Below are 23,181 nucleotides of genomic sequence, written 5' to 3' on the forward strand. Positions count from 1 at the left end.
ACACCATTCTTCCCAACTGCTATCTTCTGTCTGGAATAACTGTGACCCAGACTAGTCCCATCCAAAGACATTTTATCCGCATGAGGCAGCCTCCCTCTTCTCCTCCAACCAAAAAGAGCTATCTGTGATCAAGCTGAGCAACCCACCAAAAGCACCATGTTCCCCACTGCTTACCCTCTTTGCTATCAGCTTTGCTGTTTCTTTCTAATTACTGTCCAACTTTCTTATAGTGCTCATGAAGTACAGCAGTGCATGTGCTGGGAAAACATGCACAAATAGTTAAACGCACTGGGCTCCAAGCATGCCCACAGGCTGGTTGCACAGTAACTCACCACAGCATTCTTTGGATTGGCCTGTTCATCCTGCATTTCCCTCAGCTGCTGTGCTGTAGCGCTGTGCACTCGGCTCAGGACATTAAACCAACCGCTGCCAATCAAAACAGAATCAGAATTAAACTTTCGGTAGTGAAACTGGCTTGAGAACACGATCAAGGAACCTGGAAAGACGCCACTGGGAAAATTTCTTCATTCACAATTTCCTGAGTACTATGCCACAAAATATCTCTTGGGCTGATCATACCAGATCCTAATGTCTTCCTTCCTCCTTATTTATCCATGAAAATTCTGTGCACGTTCTTCAACCCACTGACAGCTGCTCCTGCAAAATCCAGTTTTTCTACTTGTTATTCAAGGAACTCTAAATAGGCAGTGGCTATACAGGGAGCCCATGCCAGCAGGCTGAGAAGAGCATACAGTACTTGTAAAAACAGGGTTTGTTGGGAATCTTCCTGGACTAGAATCTTAGAGACGCCTGGGAGCCTTCTTGATTAGTCTCTCTCTGATCTGCTAATAAACTCGAAAGTCATGTGGCTGGCAATTAATCATGGGTTTGTTTATAAGTGAATCTGGAGTTAAGTTTTTTGCCTGTGAAAGGGCTTCTCCTACAGACGTATCTGGAGGCTAATCGCTGTTGCAGAAAAAGCAGATTCTTATCTGCAGCTTCCAGTGAGATCAGCAAACATCTATACTTCATGGAGGATTCTCAGACTGGATACTCTATGACATCTGCTTATCTGCCCTTTGCTACTGCGAGTGGTGGTGCTTTCTTCTCCCTCAGAACAGAGACTGACAGGGCATAGACAGAGGCCACATTTGGTTCACACTTGTCCTAACAATTCTGCAGTGTTATCTTAGGGCATGCCTACTGCAGTTGTGGAAGTTCTGGGCTAAGAAGTTATTGCTCCTTCTGCTACCAGTCCCCTAAATTCACCTGTTTCTTGTCCATATGGCTGTTCTTCAGTCAATTTCTGTTAAACTGCAATTCTTCCCCCTTTCTTTCCATACACCAAACAAAACAATAATATTCCCTATATAACTTCACAGAATCAGTAGATCAGAGAAACAGTTACACTGTCAGGGCTGAGACAGCAGAAACCTCAGCAAATGTGGTAGAAGAGGGAAGACCTGAGTGGCTGGGGACAGTAACCTCTTAACTTGGCTTTGCACAGCCAGGACGGGTTGTCCAACCTGCCCTTAAACAACTGATTCCCACTGTCTGGCCAGGATGCCAAGAAGGAAGGACATGAGTCACTTGTTTGCTTTGCACTGGGAAGATTTTATCAGATGACACTACAGACTCTGATAAGCTGCAGCCTTTTTTCTGTCTCCTGGACAAAACCCAGCTGCTCTCGCAATCATTTACAGACAACATGAATAGACTTTTTGTTTGATTCAAGATTCCATTAAATAAATAAATCAGCCATTAGATGTTCCAGTTTATATTAAGGTTTGTGTGTCTGCTGAAGTAACCCTTGAATTCAGCATGCTCACAGCCACATGAGAGGCTGGCAGTCCTGTGACTGGCAGGCTGAACCACAACCTCGGTAGCTGTAACATCAAGTCCCCAAAGTAGGTGGGGTACGTCCCAGGAAGCCCGAAATGGCGCTCTGGAACAAATCCCCCCCTTTTCTCCAGCAAAAGGGAATTTATTATGTTTCTCAAACTCTCCCATGAGTACCTGGGTCAGACCTGCACTGAATGAACAAACCTAACAGAACTCCCTGTTGTACCTGGCATCTTCTGGTGACTCTGCAACAATGTGGTAAACTCGGTCTTCTGTCACAATGTCCAAGGCATTCTCCTTTTCATGAATATCCACAATCTCTCTGGAACACAAGAAAGCACAAGAGCCAAAGCTAAAAACCTTTCACAGGCCTGAATTCCATCTGGTCGGTTCTTTCACATCATGCCCTTCCACTACACAGAAGGGAAATCACTTGTTCAGATGGCTTGTAACTCTGACAGAAATACAAAATTCAGCCAATATACATCAAGATGTTTTAAAAGATTTGTACAGTTAAAAACCAAAGCTTAAGGCATTACATGGATTTTCAAGACACCAGCAGACTAAATGGAACAAGAGATAAAAGGGAGGTTGATACAGAGATCTGCTCACAAAGGCGGGTGTGCCATTCTTTTTAGCATTTTACAGGCCCACGTAATGCTAATAGGTGACCAGTTTGTCCTTTCTTACAGCAGGAGCTGAGGAATTGACTATGGCAGCAGAAAGAGCATTCAGGACTCAGGAAAAGGCACAGTACATGCTGCCAAATTCAAATCCTGCTGTGAGCTTCATAATACCTCTGTGAAATGCCTGGAGAAGCCAGAAAACAGATGGAGTCTGGGTAGGAGAGAATGCATGGGGTATGTACTTAATTAGCCCCTCCTGGTCTGGCTCCATCCATGGCTTGGAAAGAGCTTCTGCTGGATTACGAAATGCAAGACTAGGAAAAGAACTATCAAGTAATTGCAGACTCCCTCCAGAGTAAAACTAGATGCTGTAATTGTCTTTTCCTTCCTTTGTTTCTGATTCTCCAAGCACCATGGGAGATATGCAGGCCGATGAAGAGCAGAACTGGACCCTTCACTACTGGTTTAGAGAGCGAATACTAGGGACCAAAGGGATTTATTTTTGCACTCACTTTGCCCTTCTGATATCAATAGTCCCCTTCAGCTTTTCCTCACTATCATTCTCAAAGTACATCAGCTTGGATTCTCGAAGCACAAACCAGCGGCGCTTCCAGTTGCGGCGTGAAAGCGTTGACATTCCTCCGCCTTTTTTGTAGAGCCAGCCTGACTTCAGGGCCTCCTGCTTGGTGCGGAACCACATGAAGGCCTCGTTCTTCAGGACACACCAGCGCCGCCGCCACGGGTTCATGAGACCTCCTGCAAAGTGAGGGAGCAAAATTTCAGCAGACGTGCAACAGGGGCCATGCTTCCACTCTGATCCTGCTCCTGGGCAGGAGCAGTTGCCACCTCAGTTCCTACATGAAACAAAGGAACTGAAGGAGACAAAGTTATGCTTAACTTCAGACATAGAAAAAACAGAACAAAGCTAGTGAAACAAAAGCAAAATATAGAAATATATGCACTACTCAAGTATTTTTGTTCTGACTTCAGTTTTGTACCTGAGAATGAATCATTTAAGCCCATACCAAGTAGGAACAATCAGGTCTCAGTGGCAAATATATCCCTGACACCCAGCTCCTATCTCTTTATTTGTTGTTTTAAATAAGAAGAAGAAAAGAGGAGAATAAACTGAGAACTAAGAGTAAATAAAGATGATGATTCTGGACAAACGGAAGAGGAAATCAGGTTTCCAGGATCCCATCCATCCACAGTTTTGGCAAAATCCACTTACCCTTCATGTAGAGATAACTGTGAAAATAGGGCGGCCCTGAGCCATTGAAGATAGTGACTCGTCCATTACAAAACTCTTCATCTGTATCAATGTAAACATCCACTTCTTCTTCGCTGTCCAGAAACTAAAGAAAAAAGAAGAGATACAGGCTACTTGGGTTCTCCTGGTCACAGGAGGACTGGAGCAATTAACAGGGTTACAGAGGCCACATGATCAGAAGGTGCAAAACTATACATAGGCCCTTTGCTAAAAAAGCACTGTGGTAAAAGTAGAGGCTTGACAGCTTATCCATTAATGCCTAAAGCAAGAGCACGGAATTTTCATACCTGAAAGGAGAGCAGTGGACATGGCTAGAAAGCTCCAGTTCCCTGCAGTAACAAAACTTCCTGACTCAAGGCAGAGCCCACCTTGCAAAATCTAATTTGATGGCATTAAGAGAGAATTTTTCATTTTGGAGAAGTTTACTGATTTTTCTGGCAGAAAGGCCACAATGCCAGACAAGATTGAATAGTGATTTAACCCCAGCAAGGAAAATACTTTCTTTGGGTTGATTAGGAGAAAAAGCACAGTCCAGGATAACTGAACTCTAAAAATATCAATCTGAATTACTGAAATAATAGTACAGAATTTACTCATCTCTGTTCTCCAACTAGATAAAGGCCTTCAGCCATAAGAAAGTACTTCATACACAAAATAATTTCCTTTACCTTAAATACAATTTCCTTTGATTTGCTTTATTAATTTAATACTAATGAAGGCAGTTCCTTAGATCTTTTCCTTCCTCAAACGCATGTTGCTTCTTTTCATTTTCCCTTCTCTCTTCTTTCTGTGACCCCTTCGTGCTCCTCTTTTGTCTCATCCCTGGTCCACTCATTCATTCTCTCCCTTGGCATTAGGTTTCAAAAACCAGGTAGCCTTGGAACAGCAGCTACGGATGGGATCTTGCCTCAGCTGTGGTTATCTCTTCCTGTGGCTCACACTATGACAAAGTATCAACTGGCTTTTTCATTAGTCTTACTCACTGAGGAGCACAATAAAACCCTCCACTTCTCTTTGCATTTTAAGAAGAGTGGTAGGAACCAGCCTAAGCTGTGACAGAATGATTCATCATTTGAATATTACCTGACTGATTTTCTGCCCACAGAGAAGGTACCTTTACTCAAGCAGATCAAATCATAACAAATTCTGATGGCTGGCAGCTGACATTAGGGAAACGCAAACAAGAAAATCATGCAACCTTTTAAGAAAAGTCACAATCTGTCATTGGAAAAGCATACTGAAGGAAGTAAATGGAATTCCTAAAAATAAAATAAAAATTCAATAGTTTTCTAAAAGATATTTTGTATTTCAAGTGTCTCTTCTCAGGATGTCATTTATTGGAAGTATTTTTGTGGCTGTCATTGGCTTCACACCTGAACACCTCACAATCTTATGTGGGCTTTGACATCCTGTTCTGTAAGGGGGTTTATCATTGCGTTATTAACCAGCTTGAGGGCACTCAGGCCTGAGGGCACTCAGCAAGTCCAGAGCCAGCGTGGGATCTAAGCTGAGATACTACAAGTGCAAGGCCAATAGCCCAGCTTTACCACCCCATCATTGTCCCTGCAGCAGGATTAAAAATGGTTCAGTGATGTTGGCTGTGTGCACTGGGACCCAGCCCGATCAGCACAGTAATTTCTTCCAGCTTTAGAATAGCTTAACTTGTACACAGCAGCTGAAAATAAACCCTCGACTCTGAACAGAACAAGAGAAGTTTTAGTGATGGAGACCTATCAAACCACAGCCTTTTCCATTTTTTCTTGTCACTGCACACTGGAACCTTAGGCCCCTTCTGTGAAATCTCTCTAAGGTAGACCATATACCTACAAAATACCAGTTGTCTGCTTTCCTTCCTCCTAAAGGGTGTTATATTAACACATGGCGATGGAAACCATCTAAAATAGGTACACATGTACTAGCTTGTGTGCCAGCAGACACCAGACAATCACAAGCCCTCTGGCCTTCAGCCTATGACTGTTCCCTTTTATTCAAGCTGATTATTGATGTAAGATAGAGTTATATATCAGTAACTATACCCAGAGTGAACAGGCAGACAGTAAGAAGGCAAAGATGTTATAAACATCAACAAAGTCACACTAATATCCAGAAAGGTGAAGGGAGGGAGTCTCACCGAGTCCAGGCTGCCACGATTGGAGTCCAGGCTGGTACCATGGGAGTGTCTCAGACCCTCTTCATCATTCAGAGGCTCAGCTGAGGCGTTACCTGCATCTCCATAGCCATCAAACTCCTCATGGTCGTAGTCGGACTCCACATCTGGGGGGGAAGTGTATATGGGCTCTCCTCCCTCTCCACTGTTACTCCTCTGTGTGTCGGAGACAGTGCTGTAAACGCTTTCTGCTGGGCCAGATAAGGCTCTCTGCTCCTTGGGGCTAGTGGTTCTTTCCACAGGCAGTCCTGGAGCAGGGACAGCCTCTCTCACTTCCCTCTGGAGATGCAAAAGGCTTGTGTTTGCAAGTTCCTTTGAATAGTTACCGCTGTTTCTGGTGCCATGCTGATTCGAGACCACCAAACTGGAAGTTGGCCGTCCATCATCATCGGCATGAAAACCCTCATCGACTTCTTCTTCAGCCAGGGGTGCCACCAGGCTGTAGTCAATGTTGAGTGTCCCCTCACTAGAAAGTGAGTGCTCTAAGTTCTGCACACTTTCATCCAGATTGCCAAAATCCAGCAACTCCAAGAATTCCTGGGCAACCCTTGACGCCTCTTTTTCTAACCTCTGTATCTCTTCTTCTCGCTGCCTATTGATTTCACTCCTGGTGTCTTCAGAGATGACAGACATGTGATCCTCCTTCTGTTGCTGCAACTTTTCAATCTCCTTCTCCAGCCTTAAGATCTCCTCCATCTGACGTCTCTCTTCTTCTTGCAGGGGAATATCCACCTCCGCAGTGTCTACTGTTTCCACCTTAAAGAATTTTAACAGTGTTAAAGCACTTTCTTCAACCTGTATGTGATCCTTGCCTGGACCTTTCACTCCTCTTGCCTCCTGCACTTCCCCTGCACTCACCATCTGCAGAAAGATGACTCCAAGCATCCTGCAATTATTCACAGTGTAAAAGCTAAAGGCAGAACTACTGGACCTTCAGGTATGTCCTTTTTCCCAGAAATCTGCCTCCTTTATGAATCATAAAAAGAAGCTCACTGGGTTCAGTGAATTTTCAGAAGAGCCTCTCTATCTGTTGGTCACTGTACACTGCAATTTGGATAAAAGCAGCCCAAAAGTCCATTCTCTCTTTTTAAACTCGCACACATATAGGAGAAAGCAACTATATATGAATACATATATGCACAGACTGCTTAAGAGCTGAAGATTTCCCAGAAATTCATTAAGAGCTCTGGAAATTCCATTGTTTCCTGAAATGGGCATCTGACCATCAGAATCTGGGGCTGGAAGGGAGATGTGCAGGAAGCAGGACTGCATCCACTTAAACCACAGCCCAACAAAACTCCACCCAGAATTTCTTGGCATTCTTTAGGATCACTAGATGGCTGACAGCTGACTGCTGAAGACTCTGTCTTACTCCATTCTCCACACTGATTTCTCGCTGACATGTGATAACTAGAAGATGGAAGATACTGGTTAACTTTCACTGATGTTTAACTGTAAGATAAAGCCACCCTCTCCTCCACAGAGGACGTTGAAAACATACATGAGAGGAAAGATGCACACATGAGAAAAAGCAAAAATAAATTCCAATAGGATTTAATGTACTTCCTGATAGGACTTATGACAATGCAGTCAATATATTGGCCTGTTTAAGCCTTAATCCTTGTTTTCTTTAGTTGTCTTGTTCCTTGTTCTCTACCTGACTCTCACATGTTGATGAATGCATTTCTGCGCTCTAATCTGTCATCTCTCCTGAACAAAGATGGTCTGAAACTGGGGAACAAGTGGTATGGGAAGAAAACCAATGGCATACACAGCTATTTTCACACACCTCAGGGTAGGTGGTCTGCTCTTCGGTATGTCAAGTACCAACAATTAGATCAGCTACAAGGGGTTTATTTTAGCCATGGCAGCAGTTGGCTGCACTCTTATTTTGGCTGTTAGAGGCAACAATCCAGCAGAACAGACTGCATCACAATGTAGCACATCACAAGGTTATCTAACAAGCTCAAGCAGTAGAGATAAAAAGAGGATGCTGCGTGTTCAATACGGAAATTTTCAAATAGAACCTATGCAAGCTCATACAAGAGCCCTGAGAAAAGCCCTACCTTGTTAACTCTGTGCACCTCTGCCAAAGCCAAACGCCGGCAGGTTTTGAGTGGACAAAGCCCATTTTCTAAACAGTGTTGCCACAATAACAGTATCAGTATCCAGACAAAGTGGAGGCAATGGAGGACTCTTCACAGACACTCACAAGAAAACATGTGAAAAGAGTAACTGTTGAACGTACCTGGGCCACCTGCAGTAGTGCATTCAGTTGCTCCTTTTCTCTGTCAAAAAGAAAGACATGACAGTCAGAGACAGACCTAGCTCTCCTATGTGAAGTTTTCAGAATTACATGGACACATCATCCTTCCATGAATAAGGTTAAAATGAGGTACTTACTGTAAGACTGATTTAAAAGCTTTTGCAATTTAGTAAAAATCCAATTCTCTGTGGTTGGCATGACCTTTGTGGATGTAACAGATTTTCCCCATGCACTTAACTTTCAGATCAATTAGAAAATTGGATTAGTTGGAACACACCAGGAAGGACATTGGAAACAGTGACAGAAAAACAAATCAGACTCATGATAAATGTAAACAGAATCTTCTTAAGTACTCTTAAGTCTGTGAATATTAAGGTTGTACGTGTGTAATTGACAGATATCAGGAAACTGTGGTTTTTTTAAACAGAATTATTGCAATACCAGCACTGGATTTGTGTTTTGTTTCACTTTTACTGTATTAAAGCCCCAACTGGCATAACTTCTCAGGGGCATGCAAAACCCAGTTTATTAGTGGAGACTGTAAGAGTCAGAGTTTGTTCATAAATATGAGCAGAGGAGAAAAACTACCCCATGGTGTGGAATCTCCACCTACATCAAAAAGGCTGTACTCCAAAGAAAGCTGTCACTGTGGCCAGTTTCTCCAGAGTGAGAATGCTACGAGCAACTGAACCAGCAGACAGACAAATGCCAGGGTCATGCTTAGGGAGCAGGAACAGGAATAGGATGCTGCTGGATGGAAGAAAGCTACCACTGCCAGTGGTAACTTTCAAATCCATAACTCAACCCCAGGGAGAACAGGAGGGCAATGATATTTATTTCCCAGGCCTTGCAGATTTTCCCAGCCAAATTCCAAACTGCAGCTGCAAGTCACAGAGTCCTTAAAGCTCTCACTCTTGTGCTCACTCTCTTAAAAAAATCCAGGAAATATTTGTAAAGGAAAGCTGGCATAACTGAGATCCAGATGGTTCCAACTCTACTGAAAGATCCCTAGCAGTCATCAGGAGTTAAACAATTGCCTTAAACGGTAAGAGGGCTCAAAAGCACAACCATTTTAAAACAAATTAGGAATACCACCTATAATCTACATACTAATTCCTGCAACTGTTCCTCACAGTTTTTAAACCTTTGGTATTTCTTGCTGCTTTCTAGTCATCATCAACTGATCTACACTCTTCCTGAAATGTGATACCCAAAACTAGGGACAGTACTCCAAATGAAGTCTTACAAGTGTCAACTGGTACAGAAGTATCAGCACATCTTACAGAAACAATCTGGTTGACAGAGAACATTTGCTTTCTCCTCTCACACAGCATGACACTGGTGACATGCTCAACTTAGCCTCCAGACCTTGCTCCTGCTGCTGAAGTACACATTCCTCCTCTGCTCCTTGATTATTCCTAACTAAATCTGCGTATGTCTGTTACAAAACTTACCCTGTTTTTCAGATCCTTTCTTTTAACTTGCCAAAATTATCTGAACTGTAATCCTAGGCTATATGCCTACAGCCCCTCAGCAGATGGTTTTATCTGCAAATTTAATAAGGATATTCATATTTCCTCATCCAAATTCTTATGAAAACATTGCACAAGTACCATATCCAGCACATATCATGGAAGAATCCCATTCAAGAGTTCTCTTCTATTTAACAAAAAGCTACTATTGTTTATTAATTAAAATGCAGTAAAAACACAAATCCTAATCCTGCTTCAGGTACTTTTTTCCAAAGCAAATTTCTTTTAGCATCTTAGAATACTGTCGCAACATATCAAAACCCTTACCTACCTTTTACCAACCCAAAGTCAAGTTTCCTATCCTCCATGGGTTTTCCCTGTCCACAAGACATGCCATAAGCTACCACAGAAGGAAACAGGTAATTTTAATACTGTTTGCTCTTCAGAAATCCACACTGGCTTGATTTCTTTATCAAGCATTTACAACTGCTTGATTATTTGTTTCAGTATGTTCCTGAAATTGATGTTAGGCTGACTGGTCCACAGTTCTCTCATTTTTCCTTTTCCCATTTTAAAAGGTGTCATTATTGTTTGGTATTCTCCATTTTTATGGAAACTCCATTACTATCCACAAAGGAGAAGAAAAGAGAATAGCTGTTTTAAACTTCTTTTGCTAGTTCTTGAAGGATCCAAACATTATTTTCACCGAGTCCCAATACCTTCTTTATAATTTGTAATTTGATTTATCTGAGCATTTTCTAAACTTTTATTTCCATGACATGTTCTGAATTCTTGTACATCCTTCCTAATCATATTTAGTGTCCAACAGTTAAGCTTTTGGGGAAGATAAAAATAGCATCAAATACCTCAGTTTTCTCAACATTATTATTTTTCTTCCTGTTGAATGTTAGACCAAATTGTTCCATGTCTCCCCTTTGCTACCAGTGTATGCACAATAACTACATGCCAACTTTTCAGTTCAGTTTCAGTTCAGTTCAAATTGTACCTAGGTCCTTCTGATTTTGTCTCTACACTTGTGTTGGGGTTTTTTTGCTTGTTCTCAGTAGATTAGCTGATTTGCAATTTCTGTGGACTTCCACCTCATTTTTTAGGTCAAATGGATGTTCAGAAGTTAGCCAAGTTGGTCCACTAGTACCGTTCTGGCTACTCACTCAGATGGCATTTAACATTAATTAGAAAATGAAAATAAAATGAGTTTGCCTGATTCCTAGAAACACCGACACTTCTCTGCGATGATGCTGGGTTGAACACATCTCTCATGGTCTGGGAACTAAAGGGCAAAACCAATCTACAACCAACAAACTAGACAGGTCCTTCCTTTTATTACAGAATCAAATGCTGGGTTGGAAGGGATCCATCAGGATCATCGAGTCCAACTCCTGGCCCTGTGCAGGAGACCCCAAGAGTCACACCATGTGCTCAAAAGTATTGTCCAAATGCTTCCTGAACTCTGTCAGGCTTGGTGCTGTGACCACTTCCTTGGGAAGTCTGTTCCAGTGCCAACAACCCTCTGGGTGAAAAACCTTCTCCTGATATCCAACCTAAACCTCTCCTGACTCAGCTTCCTGCCATTTCCTTGAGCCCTGTCACTGGGCATGAGTGAAGACATTAAAGCCTACTGCTCCTCTTCCCCTTGTGAGGATGTTGAAGACCCAGTCTCCTCTTCTCCAGGCTGAACAGATCAAGTGACCTCAGCCACTCCTCGTATGGCTTCCCCTTCAGACTCTTCACCATCCTCATTGCTCTCCTTTGGACACTCTCTAATAGCTTAATGTGTTTTTTATATTGTGGTGCCCAAAACTGCACACAGGACTCAAGGTGAGTGCTTCTAAGCTTAGAATTTTCTGATGCTTGCCACTCAGTCTGCTGAGATCCACCTTTGGGAAAGTATGTAAGAAAAGCCTAGAAGAAACGTAACCAACTACTTCTGACAAGCGAAATATCACACAATTGCATGTTGAAATTTATATAATAATAAACCCAGCAGAGTCCAGTGGGCGCAGCGAGCGGCAGCGCTGACCCCACACACACCATCACTTCTCATTTGCCACTAGAACTGCTGGGTAAGCTCCTTCATTCCCACCAGGGTTTCCTGCCATCCTTCCCCTTTGTCTCCAGACCGCGCGGTCACCTGCAAAGGCTGCCGTGGTCAGGGGGAAGGTCTAACACCATTTGCCCTTTGACTCCCTACGCACCATCGCCCGTGGCGGGTGCCATCATGGAAAGGGGTATTTCCACCATTCTGGGTTTCTCTTTTTTCTCAGGGTGTTTGTGAGATTTAGAAGTTTTGTATCTAGTGATTATTTACTGTTGGTTTTTGCCTGTTACAGTTTCACTTGTTAGTAAACTTAATTTTTTCACTTAAAGCTAGTTGTATTCATTCCTTATCAGTGGAAAGGGATTGGTTAAAACAAAGGGGGAAAACTCATTTGAGAATGCTACACTTTAAATTGTCTTCAACCAAGACAGAGCGCAAGATACCATCTTGTACCTTTCCTTCACCTCTTCCTCTTCCTGTTTCCTCCTACGCTCCTCCTCTTCTTGCCATTGTCTTTCCTCTTCCTCTCTTCTGATCTGTTCTTCCTCCTCCTGCCTCCTTCTCTCCTCCGCTTCCTGCTTCCGCCGGAGTTCCTGCTGCAGCAGGTGCTGGTAGAGGCTGCGAGCCAGGCGGCCACGCCAGTGCTTCTGCAGGGTCACCGCAGAGGCCTTCAGGCGCAGCAGGCTCTTCTTCCAGAAGTATGCTCGGTAGTTCTTTTGGATTATAACAACACTGGATAGCACCTTCTGATACTTCTTCCTACAAACAGAACCAGACACTTAATGCACCATGAAGTCATACGCGCTCTGCATTTCTCATGCCCTTGCATACTGACCACATCCACAGAAAAGTCCTTTTGGAAAAACAGACTTCAGAAGTGACATTTCTGTTCCTCTCCTGCCACTACCTCTAAATCATATTCACCTCACTATCCTCCCTCCTAAATCTACCACTAGGTTGTTTCAATGGGCACCTACTTTTGTAAAGACTCTCAGAGGATGAGGGAGAGATATGTGGTAGATGGAAAGGGAAGATCCTCTGGCCCAAAGTCTCTGTGCAGTGAGCGTAATTGTTCAGTATGGATTTATTAGAATAGAAACATACAAATGGCATTACTGTAGGAGAACAAATATTGCTCCATTTCTTAAGTGGTCAAAAGCAAATTACTCCGAGAAAAGCAAAAACAGCTTTGGTCACATAGATTTGGTCACATTCATTTTGTACTATCTGGGAGAAAACACACTGATACTACAATATCGGTGGCTGAATCAAACATTGTAACAGGTTCACAGAAACAAATACTTCTATTGCACAACATTTTGCTTAAACAAGAATCATAGAATATCTTGAGTTGCAAGGGACCCATGAGGATCACCAGTGATATCAAAATCAACTATACAGGACTTCAAGAACATGATAGGGCCCCCAAACACAAGAATCATCATTCAGTATTTTTGTAGTCTAGTAAAGTTGTAGAAAAGTCAGGTTTTGCCTCTGCATTACAGACTACTTTTATCAAGGACATGAATAAAGTTTCTGGTAGAAGTTTGTCCATGATACACAAACTGGGCAAATAACAAGAGTTACCATTACACAGTAATCTGGATCTATTTGTAAGCTAGATTCAAGCAAACATTAAACAATCCAAAAAAGCCAATCATAAGGTCTTGTATTGAAGAATCAAAGGCCAAACACACCTGATGTGGGACGATGCTAGGAAGCAGAAGGCAAAAATAGATTTTTGGGCCCCAGATCATCACACAAAGGCAAACTCCCACCACAGTGCTATAGAAAAAATACTACTGGGATTCTTATACTTGTAAGCAGAAGTACTGTTGCATAGAATACTGCTTTTATCCTGTGTTCTGTGTTAGCACCCCCATTTCAAGAACATTGTTAGAGTCTCGAGTGATTTCTGAGGAAGCAAGACTGGAATCAGAAATTCAGGCTTAAAGAACGAGAGCAATTGCTGCATGCAGGACCTTAAGAAATAGAAAAGGCTAAGGAAAGGCTTGATGCCAGTTCAAGTATCCACATTTCTATTTTTCCAACAGGGCCCATAAGATTTAACCAACCTGAAGCTGACATCTATTAAGGCTGAAAATAAACAGACATTTTTAAAAGTAATTTAATATACTTAGACACCTTAATATCTTGCTGTAGGTAAACAACCACTGGTACTAGTCAAATCAAAACCTTCTTTAATCCAAACCAGAATGTGAAGAGAGAAATTCTATGGGGCTGTTACATAGGATCTTGGGCCAGCAGGCTACAGTAATCCTTGAGGTCTTACAGTGCTAGAAAGCACACTGGAAATAGCATGGTATTCTCACATATACTTCCCACAGACTTTCTGCAACACCCTGAGGAAAAGATACACCTTAAAATCCCTGTCCTGGCAATGAAATTCCCTTCAAACAGCAACAGGGACCTATGCTGACAGCTTGCCACCTCCCTGCATGCCAGATACATCAGTCCAGTCAAGAAAATCAGGAGAGGGATGGTAATAGCAGTAGTGTGCAGAGGTCATGCTCTTTTCCGTAAGTATTAAGTCAAAGGGAGGAAGCACAGAGAAAAGAGGAAAGGCAAGAGGTGGTAAGAAGTCGGAGGTTTTAGGTTAATTATTCCTGGGCTGCAGTACCCTCATCCCCACTCCTTCTGTCCGCCCTGTGTCCTGCACATGGGGTGTGAACAGCTGCACATGCACTCTCTGCCAATGCATAAGTGCATCAAAAAGGCTACTCTGACTTTTACAAAATGCATCTGCTAGAAACTCTCTCAAGTGCAACATGTGCCAAGCCCTGCCCAGCTACAGGCCAGCTCTGCCTGCTAATCTGCCAGGCTGAAGTGTCCCCTCACTCCTCATGACCACAGCCAAGCTTGCAGATGCCCTTCAGCTGGAATTGCTGCTCACAGGCTGCGAATTTCATTCCCCTTGTTCAAGCTTCCACTCACCCTTCTGCACTGGCCAAAGAAGTTCAACCTGCAGACCAAGTGAAGGGGTTGGGAGACACCCTGACCATGAATCACACCAGAGGTGGCAGGCTGGCTGCAAGGCTCCAGTGCTATATTTGAAATTTAGTTAATTATTCTGTCAATGAGCTGTATGCCTCCAAGGACTAGAGAACACAGGGTTATGGAGCAATCTGCTACTGTCTTCTTCCTGTGAGCAATACAGTCCCTGCAGAAACCAGGGACACAGCCAAATTTGTACATGAATCCTGCACTATGTGGTTTTTAGCTGGTGAAGCTGTTACCTGCATCTCAGAGCTCCACAGATTAGCTACATAGGAAAGGGTCATTTCAATAGGCTTGATTTTCTTGTCTCACATTTTAGTGATCAGAGATGCTAGGCTGCATAGGCTGCAGGGAATGAGAGCAAAGAAAATCTGGTTCTCCAGGCTCACAGAACAAGTTCACAAAGGGGAAGGAACCAGTAAAATCCTTCCTTTGCCAGTCCACTTTGCATGAAACCAAATGAATTTAAATACACTTATACTTGCAAAACTAACAGAAATGGTATCAAGCTTAAGGCAGCACATACTGGTATTCCTGCCCAACTCTGCACAGACCATTCAGCACTTGCCCAGATGAACTCCCTCCTGCTGGACTTTTTTCAATACAGGAGCAGTGCAACTGGAAACTTCACTGAAAGTTTTCCAGACCCCCTCTCCAGCTCTTCTTTACTCCCTGCTCTCCTCCCCTGTGAAGTTCAGTTACCTCCAGCTGCTTGTGAAGATTTACACTCTGGCTGCAGAAGCACAGCTTGTCCTTAAGGATGAGACGCATAACAGCAACATGTGGGATGGGGAATTCAGAAGAGTGGAGGCTGAAGGACCACAAGATTTCTAACTAAGTGGAACACTGCTGCCACACTGTCTCCATCACAGCCTGGTAGGGCAGTAGCTTCCTTACCAGGAACTCAGAAAATCAGTAATCCAGTATGCCTGCAGTGATGTTTCCCAGAAAATCAATTTTCCTGTGCTATCCCTACCCCTCTCTCCAAATGCTAGACACAAAATAAGAGAGAGCTGTGGCCCTGACACAAAGAACTTGGAATCTCATGTACAAACAATAGAGCGAGCTCATTTGTCTTCCTAGAGGGAAATAAATAAATGAACAAAAGCCCCAGAGACCAAATGGGTATTTTGCTGATATTCCACACTGGCAAGGCAGGGTACAACCCTTGCACACATTTCCCAATGCAAAATGAGGTACCTGGTGTAACTGGAGCTCTAAGAAGAGTGCCTGCTGAAACAGCTCTGCTGGCCAGGGATTTCACCTCCTCACAGCCCTGACTGACAGGTGTCTGGAGCAAAGACCAGCCAGGAAAGAGCATCTTACTGGGATTAAGTGTGCATACCACAGCCATTAAGGAGTCAGCTGTTGCACTGACTTCGAGGGGCAGAGGAGGGGCTGTTTGTCTGCAGTTGGTTCTCCCAAACCTTCTCTGGTCAGGTGCAAAAGGGAGAGGCAAGAGGAGATTACTGTTGCGGAGTTGGCCAAAAACCAATTCTGAAGAGTTAATTAAAAGGAGAGGGAGGTCACGAGGCAAACAGGCAGGGTGAGGAAAAAGGGTAAGCAAAGGCAGAACTGCAAGTGAGGAAGAAGCGATTGGCAGGGGGAGCAGAAAACAGAGTTGACAGGCACAAGGAAAAGGAGGGGACCCAAAGCGTAGGTGGGGCCCAGCCAGGAGAGCCCTGAAGGCAAGGAAAAGGTGTCATCAGAGGCAAGCAATGGGTACAGAAGTTCCCGGGAAGCCTGCTGAGCAGCGTTGAAGGAGGGTGCAAACGTGCACATAACTGAAAGAGAGGTGCCAAAGGTGCAGGAAGGTTTCAGCAGAGCTGATGCTGGCAGGGAGGGCAGATTTTGCAACTCTCCCTTAGAATTCCGGAGGGGAAGACGGGACGGATGCTAGGGGACTAGAGAGCAAAGCAGGGGGTCAGGGCAACCCAGGCACGCAAGCACAGGGATGGTGGGGCAGAACCCAGCACTGACCTTGCCATGTAGCCCAAGACGTGGGCCCGGATGACTATAGCTGCTTTCCTCAACTCCTCTTCCCGATCCTTCTCCAGCTTCTGCTCAAGAGCTTCCTTCAGGAAAACCTGACGCCACGGGGAGGAGTTTCAGTAAACACAAAGAGAGGAAAGAAGTCAGTCCCCGGGAGAGCCGGGCGGTTTCATCCCCGGGTGAGCGGCGCGGAGAGCGCTCCGTGCCCGGGCGGCTGCGCTGCCGCCGCCCCCGCGCCTGCCCCGGCGCTGCCCCGCGGCGCCCGCACTCCGAGCGCCGGGAAAAGTTTTACAGCGGCGTGAGCCAAACTCCGAGCCCAACCCCCGCCTCCCTCACTCTGTGGTCAAGACTTAAAAGAGGGAGGGAGGGAGGGAGCAGAGGAAGGAGGGAAAGAGGAGGGAGGAGGAGAGCCCGAGCTTGCGCCTGTGATTAACTCTTTCCCAGCTGACAGCTTTCCCGGCACAATCCGGTACCTCCCTGCAGCAGGCACTGGGACCTACTTGGGTGATTAAATATTTTGCAAAGAAACTCCTCCGCATTTCAAGAAAAGGGAGGAACTTTTAGATTTCTAGAGTCCAGGAAGTAACCTTAACAGCAGTCTTAATAATGGAAGACAGGTGGAAAGCCAAAAGCCCAGTCGAGGCACAAAGCCGCGCGTACTCAGTCTACCCCTGCTGAAGCCCTCCACCGACCTCCAGAAGCTCTGGGGTGGGGATCCTTCCTTGCTGAAGAGGTTCAACAGTGCAGCATGTACTAGGGGCAGCTAAGCTCTGAGGACAGAATTCTCCAAGTATTACTGGTTGCACTTCAGTGTCCAGTATTTTAATTCTCAGGCATCTTTCACCACCTGTATTTACAACCTCTGCTCGGTGCTAAATGCTTGTGAAGAATGAAGGTGCCATGTCAAAGACAAAAGAACTGAGATACAAGCAAGATAAGGCCATGTTTACAGGAATTGTGCTGACATATCTGAGCAATGTTAGATCAGCTGCCTTGCATTAGGTTAGCACAGGGTTCAGCACAAATTCCTGAAATAAATGCACTGCTTTCTGAGATGGACTGCAGCCTGCATGGAGCTCCACGACACCGTGGGTACACTGCTGGCAGTATCCAGACTAGAACAAGCTGGTAAGATATGTCCATACAAGCTGCAGTCACAGCAGCAAGTGCCATATGGCCATGCTCGTGTGACCTGCTGCCTGGCACTGGATAAATCCCTGCCAGGGCCAGCACAGAACGGGCTACACTAGGGAAGTGCAGCCCCCCTTGTTAAAGCACTGCCGTGTACACAAGCTGTGAGCTGATATTCATCAATCTGCAGAATTCAGGACCACATTAATCATTAAAAACTCCTTATAAATGTACTGGATCCATGTGGTTGTGCTGAGAGGCCAGAGATTTGAACAGTTATTTAGTCCAGTGTCCTGCACAAACTCTCCTCTTTCCCACTTATCTCCCCTTTATGTCTCTCTATACCTTCCCCTCCATCACTGCTTTCAGCCTCATCCCTTAAGGCTCTTCCTTCCCCCTGCAATGACCATTGTGTACTGACACCTCTCCCTGACTTGCTACCCATAGCCAGTGGCTTTCCTGGACTTGAATTTCTCTTGGGGAGCAGTTTCCATTAAGAAATGAGCTGTTTTGTAATGACTAAGTAACCACAGGTAGCCTGAAAAGAAGCTTCGTTATCAAGGTACTGCCAACCATGAAGCTGGCATCCTTCCCTTCAAGTTGTACATCCACTCCCTCTGTCAACTCAACAATCTTTTAAAGATTTCTTTGAGGCAGAGATTGCTCTTTCCATTACATTCCAGAACCAAGCAGCAGTCACCCATTTCAAGAATGCAACCAGCAAAACACTGTCTCAGTCCATTATCTTCATCAAACTGCAAAAATACTCAGGCCACCAGTATTTCCCTGGCAAGCACAGTCTTTGCTGAGCCAGGCCAGTTAAGGGGGGGGAAAAGACTTCAGGGCATGCAGAGTTCCATGTGACCCAACCCTAATCCTATAGGATTATATGCTTGAGAGTGAGGGGTTAATCTCAAAAAACATAACAATATCTCATAAACTGTTGCCATTTTGAAGGTTTGGAGTTTTTTTAGACTCCTGTAGATGACAAGGAAAAGTAACATCTATTTCAAGTCCAGAAGTATTTTTGATGCCTTGTGGAAATAAACTGGAAAGTGGCTGTTTCTTTGTCGTAATTCACAGTCATTTTCTGAAAACATGAGATAGCTTTCATCTGAGGAAGGAATGATTGAACAAAACATACAAGGTTACTTCTATCATATTCTGCTCATACTAGACACCGGCCAGATTTTAAACCACAGTGCATCACCATGGTGCAATGCCTGCATGCACCATCAGTGTGACAGTGAGCATGGTGAGGTTTCACCGAGATCAGCAGACACAAAGGTAACTGCTTGGGCACCCATGTGTACATAAGTGGGATCATATGATTCTTGGGGACAACACTGGGAAAGCAGGAAGTGGGTCACTGTGACCTGGATGCCAAACAGCGTACAGCAACCTCCTGCTTCAAACAGGCCCTGCAAACCAGCAGGTTGAAATGTGGAAATTAATGCCTTCAAATAGCAAGGGCTACTGTGTAGGAAATCTGTGTTGTGAATATGGGCAAGTATGGCAGAAGGTCCAGGTGCACTGAAGAAAGAGTCATGGAAGCTGCTGCTCCATCCCAGGATATCCCCAGTGAAGGCAAGGGCACCTGAGCACAATCTCTTTCATCATCACACTGCCCTCAACTCTGCCATACCACCAGATAAAACCTGTATTGCATGCGTTAATACCTCTTATAAACATTAATTTGACAATTGCCAGCACAGCAGCTGCTCTATTCTTAATGAAAAACACTAAGATCATCCTGCCCTTCCTCCTCCGTTTCCTTTCCCAAGCTTCACAATCCCCTGCACTAATTCACAGAGTCTTTTCCTTCCTCCTTCAAACAATTGCTAGGGATATAATTATCCTTCCATTCATTTTGCAGGAAGTATTCCCCCTTCTATAAGCCTTGCTCTTCACCCACCCCTTATACTCTTCCTAGGTTACATGCCCATGGGCTTGTCACACCTTTTTCAGTAGCTACTCCTGACTCCATAAGCCAAGATTAGTTCTGGGAATCCCAACCTGAGTACCCAGAGCTGCACCTGTAGCAGCAAAATTGGCAGTAAGGCGATGCAGGGGACTTCCTCTTCAGGACAAATGACCTATGCTCTGTTCCCCTTAGCTGGTAGCTTCACTTCACCCTTACCTGAAAGCCTCTGGAAAAATTAAGGCTCTTTTCTCCATCAACCCAAGTATTCCAGGCCTGTGTTACATAGCACCAGCTGAAACATCAATGCAGACAAAGCAGTCTGTAATCCAAAACCAAGGCACAACAGCTGGATACAGGCAGCAGGGAAGGTACTACCAGGAAGCACCACTGCTCTGCACGGTCTCACCTTGTCATCTGCTTTCCTAGGGACAGGCTTTCAGGAGGCACTGTCACAAAGCTGAGTTGCAAAGTGGTCTCCAAGGGAGGAATGAAATGGCTTTCCATGGGAAAGAATGCCAAGCGACTCATCTGAAGAATGAAATGGCAGGGTAGTACACCTTGGAATGACAGCATCTTGGAGCAGCCAGGGACTGACCAGCCATTCAGCATGGCAGCAAGTGTGGAACATGCCAGGACAGCCTTGGAGTGATCCATTCCTTCAATAAATAGAACTGCTCCCCTCTACCAGGACACACATCTCTAATACAAACCATGCCCAATAGAAAGTTACTTCTATAACCAAACAAGATGGCTCAACTGCTTCCCAGCTCCAGTGAATTTTCCTTCTCAGGCATAAAGAATACAAAGACTGCCTTTCTTAATAATTTCAATCTTTCCACAATATTCAGACTCACAGCGACCAGGGCCCAAGCAGAGAGATTGCAGTTTACCAACATGCCACATACAGCTCTTCAGTCAAGTTTTAGTTTACAGGACACAGTCATTAAAAAATAAATACATTAGAGTACATCCAGAGTTTTGACAAGACACAAACACATTTTCTTTGCCACAATTACCACCCATATCGGTTTTTTCCAAATAATTTGTGCAGGTCAAGGAATGAGTGAAAACAGACAGATGGACTCAGTCCTTCATGATGCTCAATGGGGACTGAAGAGAAAAGGGACCTGTAGCTTCCAGCAGCTCAAAGCAGCCTGGATTTCCTGCTTGTTGTTAGTCTACTGTAGGCCCTGGACTCCAGCTATATAGCTTACAACCTTTTGTACTCTAAAAGGTGAGTATGTGCATGTGAGTTTGGTCCTCCATCTCGCTACCCTTGCTGTACTGCAGCAATCTTCCATCTCTTGTCATGCTAGGAAGGAAGTTCAAACTCTGTGTTTACCAGCTCTAACCACCAATTTCTAAAGCTTTCCAGACAGCTCTGCAACACACGTGCTCTCCACATAGACTTTAACACTAAAATGCTGGGAGACTGGCAGTCACCCAAGCAATGTGGATTATCCAGGGACAGTAACGACCAAAATGGTTCCTGGTTTGCAGGCACCATTGAGGAGACTCCAGATTCCAAAATCAAAGATGGGGAACACTTTAATCATAGAGCAGAAATACCGCTAAGTGATAAAATCTTCTTTCTGGAACATCAGTGGAGGCATGGGGAAAAAAACCAACCAAACTCCAGAGTAATACATGTCCTTCCCACAAAAATGGCCAGTGGTTTCCTTGATTGTCACACAGAGTTCATAGCACAGACTATCAACTGGACTACCACCAGTCCTCTAGGAAGAGGAGAGAGAGATCTTGCTCTAATAACTATTATAGTCTATCCGCTTACTGAGAAATAATTGCTCAAAGCAACAAATGTCATTATCTGATCTCCTGGATAAATTAAACGTGCATGTTCACTAGAATCACTTCTGGTTTCATTGTGGCACTGGAAATATTCTGAAGTACTTTTCTGAAGCCTTAAGGACAAAAAAATGCAAGAAGTTGCTTTGATGTACTACCATCTGCTCTAGATATGGACTGCATACCCACTATTGAGAAATGCTGCCTGCACTGGACACCATCCATCTTGGAATATTCTTTGAAGAATTTACTGGAGTATGTGGAAAGCTGTGATAGAGACAGCTTCACATTCCCAGATTTCTACAGCAATATACCTCAAAATGCTCACATCTATTGCTACATGAAAATCCAGACTATTCCAGGCAAGAGAGAAGTGTTAAACATTCACCAAAACAGAAGCAAGATCTGAATTACGCAAGTGGGCAGAAGCATTTGGATACCTTTTCATAGAAAATGTATGCCAGCATCTGGGCTAGCTGCAAAAGCATCATCTGAGCTTCCCCAACAGAAAGCTGTCATACATCTGGTGATGTAGCTATTCACACATTAGATATATATCAAGCTTCAGCTCCCTGCCTCAGGCAAGAATTTCAGTTAGTCAAGCAGAGTGAAATACCTGGCACAAGAGGCAAGAGTTAATGGCACACATTACAATTACATAAAATGAGACCCATGCTTGTTCCCCTTGAATCTGCAAATTGGATCAGACACAACAAAATCAATCTGGCTTGGTCAATGAGAAGGAATTTAGATAAAATCCAAAAACCTGCTATGTCTCTAGGTGCATAATATGGGAAATATTTGAGATGCTACAGGTCAGTGGCATAGGCCAGTGTATTTAAAGGATCATGACTGCAGTGCCTTGCCATCTGACCAGCTGCAGTCACGTCCCCTTGCAGCTGGAATGAAGCCATACCCTTCCCCACACTGATGAAGTACCTTGGTTTTACCCAACTGCCATTCTTTCTTGCTGCTATCATAAGTCTGAAGAAAACCTGCACATACAGCTTTGCTGTTGTCTGAGAGGCTTGGCCCCTTCACAAGCATCTTGTACCTGAGAACAAAACAGAATCTCATCAGATTACAGATGACAGTAACAGCCCCCCTCCCTCTCTCTCCCCAATCTTTTAACTCTAATTATCCTCCTCCCATTAGTCCTTCTTCCTCTGGGACCTTCCTTCTTCATGTTTGCCTTCCAATTTGGAAATTTCCATCCCCCAACCTTTATCTGTTCCTACCACACTGGCAATTATTGTTGCAATCCCAGTAAAAGAATACAAACTCAACAAAATTTTTCGGTAAAGAACAACTGTCTTTCTGAAACATGTGCTTTCATCAGACACAAGTTATTTTGTTCAGTATAGGGGTGGCATTTAATGCTCCAAGAGACAAAGGAAGCAATGTTCAGTGTCCCTTCTAGCCTTAAACTTCAAAAAATCCTTTTGATGTGGCTCATTAAAAGAAATAATCACTCTTTCCAATATTAATCATCAACTATACTGTCCATTAGAATTCTCTTCAGCTGCCTAAAGGTTTTAAGCATGGTATTTTCCTTTTACATATTATGACCAGCTGGGTTTCACAGCATCACAGTAGCAAAGCTGTGGC

The 23,181-nt window shown here is 44.1% G+C and overlaps 1 protein-coding gene across 4 annotated transcripts in view; it reads right to left on the minus strand.

Annotated features, from left to right (window-relative positions):
* The window catches only part of LOC116446445 (unconventional myosin-X-like), a 93,791-nt gene that overhangs the window by 20,656 nt on the left and 49,954 nt on the right, over positions 1 to 23,181 (minus strand). For all 4 annotated transcript variants that reach the window (XM_032114260.1, XM_032114259.1, XM_032114261.1 and 1 more), the window contains 9 exons: positions 22,513 to 22,627; positions 16,701 to 16,807; positions 12,156 to 12,461; positions 8,154 to 8,193; positions 5,870 to 6,661; positions 3,700 to 3,823; positions 2,981 to 3,224; positions 2,069 to 2,164; positions 333 to 426 (listed from right to left, as the gene is read on the minus strand). In XM_032114260.1, the coding sequence (XP_031970151.1) occupies positions 333 to 426; positions 2,069 to 2,164; positions 2,981 to 3,224; positions 3,700 to 3,823; positions 5,870 to 6,661; positions 8,154 to 8,193; positions 12,156 to 12,461; positions 16,701 to 16,807; positions 22,513 to 22,627 (1,918 nt within the window). The remainder of the gene's footprint in view (positions 1 to 332; positions 427 to 2,068; positions 2,165 to 2,980; positions 3,225 to 3,699; positions 3,824 to 5,869; positions 6,662 to 8,153; positions 8,194 to 12,155; positions 12,462 to 16,700; positions 16,808 to 22,512; positions 22,628 to 23,181) is intronic.

The sequence above is a fragment of the Corvus moneduloides genome, chromosome 7 (assembly GCF_009650955.1).
Source record: "Corvus moneduloides isolate bCorMon1 chromosome 7, bCorMon1.pri, whole genome shotgun sequence".
NCBI lineage: Eukaryota > Metazoa > Chordata > Aves > Passeriformes > Corvidae > Corvus > Corvus moneduloides.